Here is a 12,990-nt window from a genome sequence, read left to right on the forward strand (position 1 = left end):
TCGTCATTGATGGAATGCACATGTATAGAAATAGTGAAATGCTTATATTCAAGTTATCGAGGCCACACGTCCAATAACTTGGTATTTATCCCACTATAGGCATCATCCATGAATGAACAATTCGTCAATAGTTGTGAATGGTGAATAGTGATACACTCCGCCTGAACGCGTTTACCCCTTTGCCTTGCTTCTCTTGTCTTTTGTGAGCGCAACTCAAGGTTAGACACCCGGTACCTGGTACTATGCACTGTTCAATCAACAGAACAATGGGCCATGTACAGGTCTTTTTTTTTGGCGGTCGGGTCGTCAGACGTTCTTTTCTTGTGATTAGAGGTTTTGAACCGTGTTGCAATATCAAAAGTTTTGTAACTCAAGCCAGAATTACATGTAAATAGACTTCAAAAATCAACATCAGAGTTTGCAAATGAAATGGAAAGCGTTTGGTTAACTGGTCATTTGAATTGAAATGGAATAAAAAAGGAGAAACCTTATTGCAACATTAAACATTTGTAAAATTGTTGCCACATGGTACTTAACCAGACACTCTGTTTTGCATTTGTAGTGGTTTCCCAAGGGCATACCGTCATCCTTCCAATGTTTGTTCCTCCTGCACACTTCTTGCACAGGGGGCATAAGATTAAGTCCTCATGAAGCGTAATTATTGACAGACCGCGTTAAATTATCACGCTAACTTAAGCAAATGTACAAACCCGCCATATACAATGCTCATCAATTGCATAAATTGACTCTGTGAGTCATCCTCCATCTTCCCAGCCCCCACTTCCATCTTCTTGGAACCCCCAGGATGCTAGCGATGGGGCAGACTCGAGTCCTAACCATCAATCGTCGTCATGAGCCGGTGCTCGTGCCGTGCGTGCATGCGTGAATCTTGCCCCGGGGCATTGCGAACCGGATGAGACAGTTTTCCTGTTGTGAAATGGAATAAATTATGGATCCTCATCATTGTTGGCGTCGGATGGTAATTACGTTGCCCTACTTTTAACAAATCGACAATTTCAGAGAAAAAAATCATAAATTGAAATTCTACTGGTTGCTCAATGTATTGTTCATTATCCATACATGCCAAAAGCCAACTCCAGATGTACATGAAGCTCGATTTTAATAAAGATTATTATTTGATAAAATTCTGTCCATCATCTAATAAAATCCCACACTCATGAGCAAGGGGACTTTGAGAGATTCGGCAGTCAATGCAGAAATGATGGATTCGTGATGATGAAGAAAAATTGGTTAGGGGATAAAGGGACAATTCATTGCACATGTACATGTCTGTTAGAGTGCCCGAGGGGTGAGGGTTAACTAATCAAGCTATTACAGTAAATGATGCCTTGTTATCTTGGATGAAATTGTCAGATTAAAAATGATTGATTGGCCGCTCGTTAACTCCCTGTGTACAGTGTATACACATTTGCCAACTTTAGTCAAATAAAACACACACTCCCACATATAAACCCATTATCTAGTACCAGCAAAACATAGTGAAGTGAAGGGTGTGTATATGTATAAATGATAAGGCTGCGGTTTTGTGTATGTTTTGGGAACACTATCAACTTTTATTTTCAAAGTTCCCCCTCTAAAAATATATTTTGACGTTAAACCAAGTCACATCAACATGTTTTGAAGTTTCAGATGTACATGTATGTTTAACACACCCACCAGCATACAGAGAAAGCTGCTTGATAGTTTTTACAGTGATAGGAGAAAGAAGTGATAGTAAAAGTTTTATAGATTACAAAAAAACACACAAAAGAAATGGTTACAGCTCACATACATTGTAACATACTGAATTCAGACATATTTTTTTCAGACTTTTGTCCGAAATCAGACCTTTTAATCTGAGAGCAAGACATCAGAACAGTGTCAAGAAATGTATCTTTCAGACCTTTCATCTAATATTCAGACTTTTTTCAAAATTGCTAAGATTTTTATGATAAGATAAAGTGTCTCAGGTTTGTTGTGCAATGACAAACCAATAAGCGGTTGTATGTACCATACCTGAAAAGTTAACATTGATATTTTCTTATGGGGAAATAGATCCCTCTCCTCCACAAAGTAATGAATCGAAATTCAGATTTCTAGTTCAAGATATGTTTGAAAAACAACATAAATACAAATTAACAAATAGTGTGTGTTAAAACTGGAAAAAGGTCAGTGTTCAGGTTGTCTCATGCTCAGTGAGACGTCTAAAACATACAAACATCGCAAAAATGATTTCAAACTGCAAGACTTGCAATGAATACAAATTGTTTATTTTGTGTTTGTTGAATTCTCTTCTCTGTTTCACAGTGAGATGTCTCGTTGCCATTCAGTTTGCCTGCAGAGATGGCTTCCAGTGCATCCCGGCGTCATGGCGATGTGATGCGGACCCAGACTGCCGAGACTTCAGTGATGAACAAGATTGTGGTAAGACACACTCATCCATGACTCATACATTTGTCGGTCTCCAACATAACTAAAAATGTCTTGATTGTTTTTTTTTAATTCTGTAAAAACTCCATTTGACATCCATTGCAAGACATCGGCGCCGTATCACAAAGTGACAAATTTAAAAAACAAAAAGTTCTACACTCAACCAACCGGTTCTTTTCAGAACCACACTTCTTCCAAGAAGAGATTTCTTTCCACATGGTGCTACCCACAATGTTGTCTATTTTATGTCATCCGCCATGCAAAACTTAAAGTCATACAAATCTGAACACAGCAACAAACTGTGAAACAGAAGTTTTATTTGAAATGTTCTTTTTTGTCTCATCAGGTGACATAAGATGTCCATCCAACAAGTTCCGATGTCAAAACAGTACTATGTGCATACCCATTAGTTGGGTGTGTGATGATACTAATGATTGCGGAGACAACTCCGATGAAAATGTCAATCGGCCAGGTAAGAGGATCTACATACAGGCATGCGGCTTTTCCTCGGATCAGCTGATTTCCTCTTTTGTCACTTCACACTATGCCATTAAGAATTGTAAAACACTGTACAAGTCTTGTAAGGATTATGGTTTCCTCATTTTTTGTATCTTCCAAGTTGCATGCCTGGCTCAATCAATTCACAGGGGTAAAGTCAGGGAGATACGAAACACAGACATCTGATAAGGATATGAAAATAAGTTCACCAAGACACAAAAGTTAGTACTAAATTACTAAGGTCAATTAAGAAAGTTGTGAAGTTTGCAGAGTACAGAAATAATTATACAAGGTATGAAAATGTTCAGGGCACAGAAACTTGCTAAGGATAGTAAACAGAAAAAAGTGGAGACCATCACAAGTCCCTGCAAGTCCATCACAAGTCCTCCAGTCCCAATTCAACTCACAAGCTATTCAAATGAGCTTTGATAAAAGCATCCCTTTGTTATTGTCCATCCATTTGTGTGTGCGTGTGTGTGAATGGCCTTGTGAATTACTTGTGACTAGACTTGTGATGGACTTGACTGCTTAGTACATCCCTGATAATAAACCTACTTAGCATAGAATTTTATCTTAGTGTAAATGACATGATTTCTTAATTTTGATTTGAATGGTTCACAGGTGGGGTATCTTGTTCAACGGCTGACAAGGAGTTTCAATGTCCCCCTAACCAGGTCCGGTGCCCAGGGGCCGATTTCTGTATCAGTGCAACAAAAGTCTGTAACAGGGTCCCAGACTGCCCTGGAGGTACCGATGAGGGCGCTCTTTGCTTACCAGGTATCCTATCCTTTCTTTGTAAGCAGTTTTCCAAATCTAGGCTTCGTCTGCAACCTTGGTTATTAGGAAACCTTTGCCCCTGTTCATTTTTTTTCAAACCACGGTTCTGTCCCCAGGTTTTGGTTCAGGAGTAGTTTGCATCCTGATCTTAGGAGCCTGGCTCAAAATGGTTTTGTGTTGTAAATCTCAACAGTTCTGGCACCATAGATGAACTCCCTGTCACTTCGCCCTTCAGATTTTAACCCATTCAAAGTTTCTTCTCAGCAAAGAATGATACCTATTTGTTATCGGTGATGGAGAGAGGCAAACGAGGATAAAGTGCCTTGCCCAAGGACATATCTCATGGAGTCAAACCTTCTGATCATTGGCCAACAACCTGTACCTAAACCATGATCCCAGGTGCCTTTCTGTAGCATTTGTAAAACCAAATAATGCAGGGATAGGTTTTAAAAGTAAGAACGTTTGGAGGCAATAACTAAAAAGTGACTGTTTGTTTTCCATGAGCAAAAACTTAACCATTCATCTGTGTGAAATCACCAGATTGATGTTCACTATTAATTTTGTTCATAGCAAATGCCAGGAAATGCGCCCTGAGAACTTGTGAGTATCGCTGTGTGGAGACAATATTGGGTGCATCGTGCTACTGTAAAGAAGGCTATCAAGATGTCAATGGAACATGTAGTGGTAAGATGCTGTGCTCAAAGTTACGACAAATGGAGAGATCCTAGAGCTATAGACTCCTTGCATTTACAATAGGCTGTGTTTTGTGATCACTTAGAAGAGAGTGCTGTGGGCATGATACATTGCTTGCGTGTATTGGTTCAAAATCTATGGCCTTCACATGTGAATGACAAGCATATGGTGGCAATGCTAGTCCCCCCAACTCTGTCTTTGTAACCGAGTGACGGGGTACGTGTGCATGGAGGACATGTGAAGAATACTTCGGAAACATTCTGGACACGGACATTTTGAATGAGTGTACATGCTTTTTGAACAAAGTGAAAATGTATAGAATGGACATTACACATTGTGATTTCTAAATTCATTGTGAGAGTACTATAGCTACAGCTTGCATCAGAGGGGTTCGACATTGGGGCATACTGATTTTGTTTATGCATCACTCTTGGAATACAGATGGAGATTTGCAAACAGTTGGAAAGGCCAGTTTTTATTAGGTGCAAAAGCGAACGTGAATGCAAATTTGTCATGTCATGGAAAGTATTTGAGCTGCAAATTTGCAAAAGTTGAACACCTTTCCACTCCAGTGAATTTCACGGCATATGTTTCATGACGTAATATTCCCCTTACATTTGCACTCCCGTGAAGTACCGGTATGAACTGGCCTTAAGGTTTCGGCAAAAATGCTCAAGGGTTATAAGCAGTTACAGCTAACGCAAACCTTACTTTGTCTTTCAGATATCGACGAGTGCAGTGATTACAGTCTTCATGGCTGTGACCAGACCTGCACCAACACAGAAGGAGGCCACACCTGTACGTGTCAGACGGGATACCAACTTGGGAAAGATCGGAGGAGTTGCAGCCCGTCAAATCGTAAGAACCAACCAAAAGAACCTTCTCTATAATTCTATATCTTCTCTATAACCTTCTCTAGTTATGATGTACTTTTGACCAGACTTGTGGTGGACTCAACATTGAAGAGCCATTATAAAAAGATGTAATCGCTGTTTTGTTTTCTGGTATTTTGTAGAAGACCCTGCTCAACTCTTTGTGGCCAATACCCGCAACATTCTCAAGCTGAACTTGAAGGGCGCTGATCTGGAGGGAATATCCAGTATGCCTGCTCTTGGTGCCATGGCCTTGGATTATGACATCCGAAAAGAAAAGGTAAATTGTGACCGGCTCCGCCAAAAAGGGTATTAAGTTGTGCTGAGCATTATTGAGCAATGGCCCGCTCAACATTGAGAGGGTGATAATTTCGTCAAAAATTTGATTTTCATTTTTTTGTCATGATTGACATCTTTAATGCCTACAGTTTCAGGTTTCATTCACAGAAATGTTGATTTTGATGAGCAAAATGGAACAACCATTGTGTGTGCATCATTCTGTTGTTCTACAACAAAGCCAGCTATTTCAAAGCCTGTTTTCTCAGTTGTGTAATTTGAACTCCAAGGAAGCAATTAATAGGCAAACAGTCATGTCTCAAGAACGGGAGGGGCTATGGAGCTCTATTATATACCAAGTGAAACCTTACATTGTGGGCTTTCCAACCATGTTTTTGCCCCTTTTTTGTGGAGCTGGTCACAATATTTAAAACTTTCTCATCAGCATATTATGATTTTTTTAATAAAAAAATCACAGGCTTTTATTAAAACAATTGGGTGCTATTTTATACTTTCAGTGTACATGCACAAAAGTGTGATGGAAGGAGAAAAAGCCACATGTCTTGTTCATGCTTATTTTGTTGTATCTTATTTTTTATAGGTTTGCTGGATAAATTTTGCTGCAGCCAACGATGAAATGAAATGTGCAAACTCCAGCACATTGGGCGACCTCAGAAAAGTGGACGTCATTTTCAGTGTCAGTCGTAAGTACCACAGCATGCTTGAAGGCAAGGAGGCCATTTTGGGTTTTTTCATAAAATAACCCACTTTAACATGTTTCTTTTGTTTAGGTTTCTCATATTAAAGTGTTGAATATAAGGTGGTATTCTCTATGGATTATTCCTTGTGGGGGAAAATGGTCCAGTTTCAACTTGGTCGTTATTTTATTTTCAAGTTTAAAGAAAATTGTATCAGACTTTTTTTTCATAATGCAATTTATGTCTTCCTAATTATAATGTCAAATCCCTTTGGATTGTGTAATAGAAAATTGTCCCACAACAGGAATGCCTTTGTCCCTATTCATTTGCATATTTTATGAGATTACTTGGGACTGGATGACTTGTAATGACTAACGATTGACATTTAATGACTTGTGATGACTTGTGATGACTTGTGATGACTTGTGATGACTTGTGATGATTTGTGATGACTTGTGATGACTTGTGATGACTTGTGATGACATGTGATGACTTGTGATGACTTGTGATGACTTGTGATGACTTGTGATGACTTGTGATGACATGTGTTGACTTGTGATGACTTGTGATTGACTTGTGATGACTTGTGATGACTTGTGATGACATGTGTTGACTTGTGATGACTTGTGATGACTTGTGATTGACTTGTGATTGACTTGTGATGACTTGTGATGACTTGTGACCACCTGTTGGCTTCCCTTTCCTTCACCAGACATCCAGCAGTTTGCCATTGACTGGGTGACAGGTAACTTCTACTTTGTGGACGACGTGGCAGATCAAGTTCTCGTCAGCAACAGCGAGATCAATAAATTCATTCCAATCATTGAGACCGGTCTAGATCAGCCTTTGGGGATAGCACTGGATCCAAACAAAGGGTAAGGAGAATTGGAACTATCCTTTGCTATGTCACGTTGAAAAATGCTTGCAACAATTATAATACCGCACTAGCAGATCCAAGGAGCTTTCTATTGTCTTCCCAGCAGCTAATTGAAATGTTAATTGCTTTCTGGCTTGTCCCCCAATCCTGCCAATCATTCTCTGTACCAGGCTGATGTTTCTGACCGATCGAGGTAGCTCTCCTACTGTCAAGCGTGCCAACATGGACGGTACGGACGTCAATACCATTGTACCCATTAAGATCTCCACTCCGCACTGCATCACTGCTGATCTGGTTGCTCAGAGAATCTACTGGGCAGACTCGGGACTACAGCTGATTGAGAGCAGCGATTATGAAGGGACGAACCGCCGCACTGTAGCAAGAGGCTCAAATGTAATTAGCTTTATTTCTTGATAAATTTTGTTTGTCGTAGTTCACCGATTTATTCCCAGTCTCTGAGAAAAGTAGCAGTCACGTGACGGGCATGAACATTTGCAGAAAGAAGTTTTGTGTAAAACAGTTCTGTGATGTTGTTTTGAGAGCCATTCGACTACATGTAGAGTGCGCACTACTATTATTGTGCAGGCATAAGTAATTTCAGAAGTTAACCAATGGTCGCTGATCGAATTTGTTTGAGGTTAACTCTTTCGTGCTGTACCATTATCATTACCAGATGTGTTTTCCAAATGGTATATGAGGAGACCAAATCACATGCTAGTCAAGGGGGAATCGAACCCATGACCTCTAACGTAGGAATCTTCTAGCCAGTTTTGTTGCCATTTTCTTCAGTATTTCTTGCAGTTTTAGTATTTCTTACATTTTTTTTAAAGAACGATTTCAATCGTCTTCCCGCTCTTGTTAGGTCCTGTTTGGATATGGCATCTCCGTATTTGGTAACTACCTGTACTTCACAAGCTGGTTGCCACAGCCGTCTATCACAAGGATCCACAAGTTTACTGGTAGCACCTCCGTGCTTAGAAGTGATGGCATCAGCCACGGGGCTGGCGCTATCAGAGTCCATCATGAGTCGCTACAGCCACTGGGTGAGTCACATGACCCCCTCCCCCATGATGATTGGACAGTCACAGCTGTAAGTGATGCAACCTAATGTCTGACTAGTGCTGACATGCATGCATCTATGTGGGTTGGGCTTGATAGATCAGTATATTGTCCCTAAAGCTACAGTCCATCATTTGCAGCTATCCAAAAAGTGACTGACGTAATTATTGTTGAAAAACATACTTGGTTGAAAGATAGCAAGGGGACTAAACTCCCTGTGACATTATTCTTTCTGGCATGCTGTCATTTTGAAGAAATCAACGAAAGAAGGCCTTTCCAACGGTGCGTCTTAAGACAGTGCGTCTTAAGACGCACTGTTAGGAATTTCCGTTAGTAGTTGGTTTTTTTATACGGCGAAGTGCGCAAGCGTTGACACAACACACAGGCGCGAGCCCTCTATAATTCATCGGATCAGTGCGCAAAATCGCGTAGCTGCATTCGGCTCAGTAAGAACGTGTCTCGGACACTGTGGTGCGTGGTCCATCGCAACTGAACAAATATGGCATATTTGTTCCTGTTAAGTTTCTCTGTTTCACATCGTTTTTCTTTTGGTTCTTAGTTGGAGCCCATCCCTGCCGCACCAACAACGGAGGCTGCAATCACATTTGCTTGATATCAGGCAAAGACGGCAGCGAACGGCAGTGCCGATGCCAGCAGGGCTTCATCTTACAAAATAACACCCAGTGCATCGGTAAGTCAATGTCTACCAGCTGGAATGGTAACAGCTAGTGGATTCAATTCTTGTGCAAGACATTCCTGTGATAATGGTGCTGAATTCAACTGCTCGATGAACCCTGTTAATCTGAATAAGCTGCATGACAAGCAGACCATTCAATAAAACTACTTACAAGTTTACTGTAAAATCGGTAAATTTTAAGTTTTTACAGTTTTGCTTAGGTCTGAAGTGGGAGGTGAGCCTCAATGTACCAAATATTCCTGGTTACTTGAAATCGCAAACAAAAAGTTTTGTCTTCTTGTCAAGTGTTCTGTTGTTTCTAGGTTCTTAAAGATACGAATACACTTTTTTTGTCTAATTTCGATATATTCTGTTGTTTCTAGATACCTCAAGTTACAAAATAATTACTTTGTTTAATTAATAATATTTCTTTTGTTTCCTTATCTCAGAGAACAGTGACAACTCCAAGTTTCTGATCTACGGCCAGAGCTTCCCCGGTTCCATTCACGGGATACCGATGGACCGTGTCCCGGACAATCGTGAGGTGATGATTCCAATCATTAACCTGAACAGTCCTCGGGCTGTGGACTACTATGCGGCTGAGGAATACATCTACTACGCTGATTCTAATAGCTATGTGATTGGACGTCAGAAGATCGACGGCACGGGTGCTGAAAGGTTGATTGAAGACAGTAAGTAAAGTCTGTTGTCGGAATATTTAAAATAAAAGCGTCAGTTGTTGCTCCTTGAGATTTAAATTTTTTCCACTCATCTTCAAGATGGATCATTTATACCTGAGGTATAAATTGTAGTTGACTTTTCTTTTGCATCGTCTCATTTTTACAATATCTTGTAATTCTAATTCTTTTATAATTTGTTTGGCTTAAAACTGTGCCAAATCTTTCGAAAGGGGTAGAAATTCAATAACCCATACTTTATACTTGAATTTCTAAGAACCATCAAGTCCCCATGTAGAGTAAAAGTGGATGGGCTCTACTTTTTAGGAATTCTGCAAAATCCTTCAAAACCTTGAGATTTTCAAGTAACTGGGACGGTTATGATAAATTGTTATGTCATGCAATAGATGATAAGTGTTCAGCAACTGTTGATTTTGAATAGGAGTGAGTAACTGTGAGGGAATTGCTGTGGACTGGATCAGCAAGAATCTGTACTGGACCGACGATGACTTGAAGACTGTCAGCGTCGCTCGTCTGAATGGCTCACTCCGCAAGACTATCATCGAAGGCAACTTGACACACCTCAGGGCCATTGTGCTGGACCCCACAGACGGGTAGGTACTTTGGCACTCGACTGTGGGGACGTGATGGGGCAGACTTGTAGCCAAGTGCAGTACAAGTCAATCACAAGTCGGCCACAAGTAAAATCACAAGTCACATCACGAGTCCATCACAAGTCAGTCCCAAGTCCATCACAAGTCAAATCACATGTCATCCACAAGTCAATCACATTTCATCCACATGTCAATAACAAGTCATCCATAAGTTAATCACATGTCATTCACAAGTCAATCACATGTCATCCACAAGTCAATGACATGTCATCCACAAGTCAATCACATGTCATCCACAAGTCAATCACAAGTCATCCACAAGTCAATCACAAGTCAATCACATGTCATCCACAAGTCAATCACATGTCATCCACAAATCAATCACATTTCATCCACAAGTCAATTACAAGTCATCCACAATTTAATCACATGTCATCCACAAGTCAATCACATGTCATCCACAAGTCAATCACATGTCATCCACTTGCCTACTAACTTGAATTTCACATATTCAAACCCAGAATGCTTTTCCTTGTGTCTGATTGCCCAGGTACCTGTACTTTTCGGACTGGGCCGAAGGCATTGAGGATAGCCACCTAGCGAAGATAGAGCGTGCTCACATGGACGGGTCCAATCGGGAGACATTCATATCCAATGACCTTCTCTGGCCAAACGGTCTGAGTTTGGACAAGGAGAAAGGCAAGCTGTACTGGTGTGATGCCTTCCATGATTGGATCATGGCCGTCGAATTGCAGAATCGGACTAATATAATGGTCAGTGTTCATCTATCAGGGATGGTTAATCTTAAAAGGGGCTGGGGTTGCACCATCTTACAGTCCGGGGAGGGGGGCTTCTGATCATGAAAATGAAATTAACGATTTTTTATGAAATTTGGTTGGCTAAATGAGACTTTCATTTTAGTAAAGATAAATGTATTTAGCTCAAATGGACAAAGGGTGTTAAATTATCATTAATATTCAATGCTTCCATCCATGAATGAGTGGAATTTTCTATACACAGAAATGTAGACAAATCAAAGGTGGTGGGTGATGGGGCATAATGCTAAAACTGTAATGGTCAATTTTTGACCATCTGATTTGAAAAAAAACTAAATCGTTTTCAGAGGTTGGTGATGAGTACTAGCATACTGCACCCGTTTGGTGTGGATTACTACGGAGATATCGTCTTCTGGACAGACTACACTAGGGGAGAGGTCTACCGGCATGATCTACAGGGTCACAGTGATTCAGTCAAACTGCGCAGTGGTGGCGTACTATTTGAGTTGAGAGTGTACGACCCTGAACGACAAACAGGTTAGTTGGGCACACATTGGTTTGCTGGTATATGGCACAAAGCAAGGGTCAGAGTTGGGGATGGGTTGTGGGTGGGATGGGTTGGGGGTCGGGGTGGCGTCAGTGCAGGGGTTGGGGTCTGGGTGGGGTGGGGATTGCTTGGGGTTGTGGGTGGGGTGGGGATTGCTTGGGGTTGGGGGTGGGGTGGAGATTGCTTGGGGTGGCATCAGTGCAGGGGTTGTGGGTGGGGTGAGATGGGTTGGGGGTCAGGGTGGCGTCGGGGCTGGGGTTGTGGGTTGGGGATGGGTTGTGGGTAGGAGTGGTGTCAGGCCAAGGGTTAGGGTTGTGGGTGGGGTGGGGATGGGTTGGGGGTCGGTGTGGCGTCAGGGTGGGGGTTGGGGTATGGGTGGGATGGGGGTGTTGGGGGTCGGGGTGGCGTCAGGGCGGGGGATGGGGTTGGGGTTGCAGTGGCTCCGCATCACTGATCACAAAATACTATGACAAATTTTTCTGAACTTTGGTACCGGTATGCAAGTAGAGACCTTCATGCTACATGCAAAGCGTTGTAATGATGATCATAAGTGTGGGGAGTTCCTTAGTTTCCTTTGCTTACTTGACAGGTACCAACGCTTGTTCTGATAACAATGGTGGATGTCAGGAGCTGTGCTTGCCAGTACCTGAAGGCAATCGACAATGTGCCTGCCAAGAAACATATAAACTGGACTCAGATGGGACAACCTGTCTAGGTCAGTTCTCCTGTCTCCTTAAGTTCAAGATGTTCAAGATGTTAACTGTGTTGTCCTCTTATAAAGCCTTCAAGTACATTGTATTTTCCCTGATTGCTTGATAAAAGTGGGTGTTTTGTCATTAACCATGTTTTTTTCGTGACTGCAAAGTAAGTTTCCAGTTCGGTGTTTGACTAGTGTCTTTAAGAAACGCATATCTTGTGAATATTGATTGTATTTTGTGAGCCCTTTTCTGGTATCTTTGTGGTTCTTTTCGTGATGAGTCCGTTTGTTTGTTTGTTTGTTTGTAATTATTTGGCAATTGGCCGCGATAGCCCACGAAAGCCTCTCAACGTCTTTCCAGTGGGACCCCTTGGTAGAAGATGTGGAAGGAAATTACAGTTTCAGAATAAAGTGAAAGATTTCATAGATTTTCCAAATTTTTTTGTGTTGACAGTTGACCAAGATTATGAGCAGCCTGACCTATGTGGGGATGAGTACCAGTGTCGGAACGGTCGTTGTGTGGACCGAGTCTGGCTATGCGATGGTGACAATGATTGCGGTGACAATAGCGATGAAACAATGGAATGCAGTAGGTTTTCTCTCTTTTATTTTATGCAAAAAGGAGTGCCAACACTCGCCGCCACTGCTTATAAATCATAAAATAATATCTCATAAAACCATAACATTTATAACTTGTGTTTATTTATTGGTATTTTCAAGACTAACACATCATACATTATTAACAAAGTGAAAGCAAGCACTACATAATAAAAAAATTGATGGACAATTTTTCCCGGCTAGCCAAATCTTAGTACATATTTTT

General features: G+C 41.2%; 1 protein-coding gene across 1 annotated transcript in view; it reads left to right on the forward strand.

Moving 5' to 3' along the window:
• LOC119722899 (prolow-density lipoprotein receptor-related protein 1-like) overlaps positions 1 to 12,990 on the forward strand; it is an 80,872-nt gene that overhangs the window by 23,442 nt on the left and 44,440 nt on the right. Inside the window, exons 2-18 of the mRNA XM_038193298.1 lie at positions 2,308 to 2,424; positions 2,777 to 2,902; positions 3,550 to 3,705; positions 4,276 to 4,389; positions 5,122 to 5,256; positions 5,414 to 5,550; positions 6,148 to 6,250; positions 6,957 to 7,119; positions 7,292 to 7,514; positions 7,984 to 8,164; positions 8,740 to 8,871; positions 9,306 to 9,548; positions 9,976 to 10,147; positions 10,698 to 10,920; positions 11,271 to 11,460; positions 12,060 to 12,185; positions 12,622 to 12,756. Of these exons, the coding sequence (XP_038049226.1) occupies positions 2,308 to 2,424; positions 2,777 to 2,902; positions 3,550 to 3,705; positions 4,276 to 4,389; positions 5,122 to 5,256; positions 5,414 to 5,550; positions 6,148 to 6,250; positions 6,957 to 7,119; positions 7,292 to 7,514; positions 7,984 to 8,164; positions 8,740 to 8,871; positions 9,306 to 9,548; positions 9,976 to 10,147; positions 10,698 to 10,920; positions 11,271 to 11,460; positions 12,060 to 12,185; positions 12,622 to 12,756 (2,676 nt within the window). The remainder of the gene's footprint in view (positions 1 to 2,307; positions 2,425 to 2,776; positions 2,903 to 3,549; positions 3,706 to 4,275; positions 4,390 to 5,121; positions 5,257 to 5,413; positions 5,551 to 6,147; positions 6,251 to 6,956; positions 7,120 to 7,291; positions 7,515 to 7,983; positions 8,165 to 8,739; positions 8,872 to 9,305; positions 9,549 to 9,975; positions 10,148 to 10,697; positions 10,921 to 11,270; positions 11,461 to 12,059; positions 12,186 to 12,621; positions 12,757 to 12,990) is intronic.

Source organism: Patiria miniata, unplaced genomic scaffold, assembly GCF_015706575.1.
Source record: "Patiria miniata isolate m_02_andy unplaced genomic scaffold, ASM1570657v1 HiC_scaffold_16, whole genome shotgun sequence".
Lineage (NCBI taxonomy): Eukaryota > Metazoa > Echinodermata > Asteroidea > Valvatida > Asterinidae > Patiria > Patiria miniata.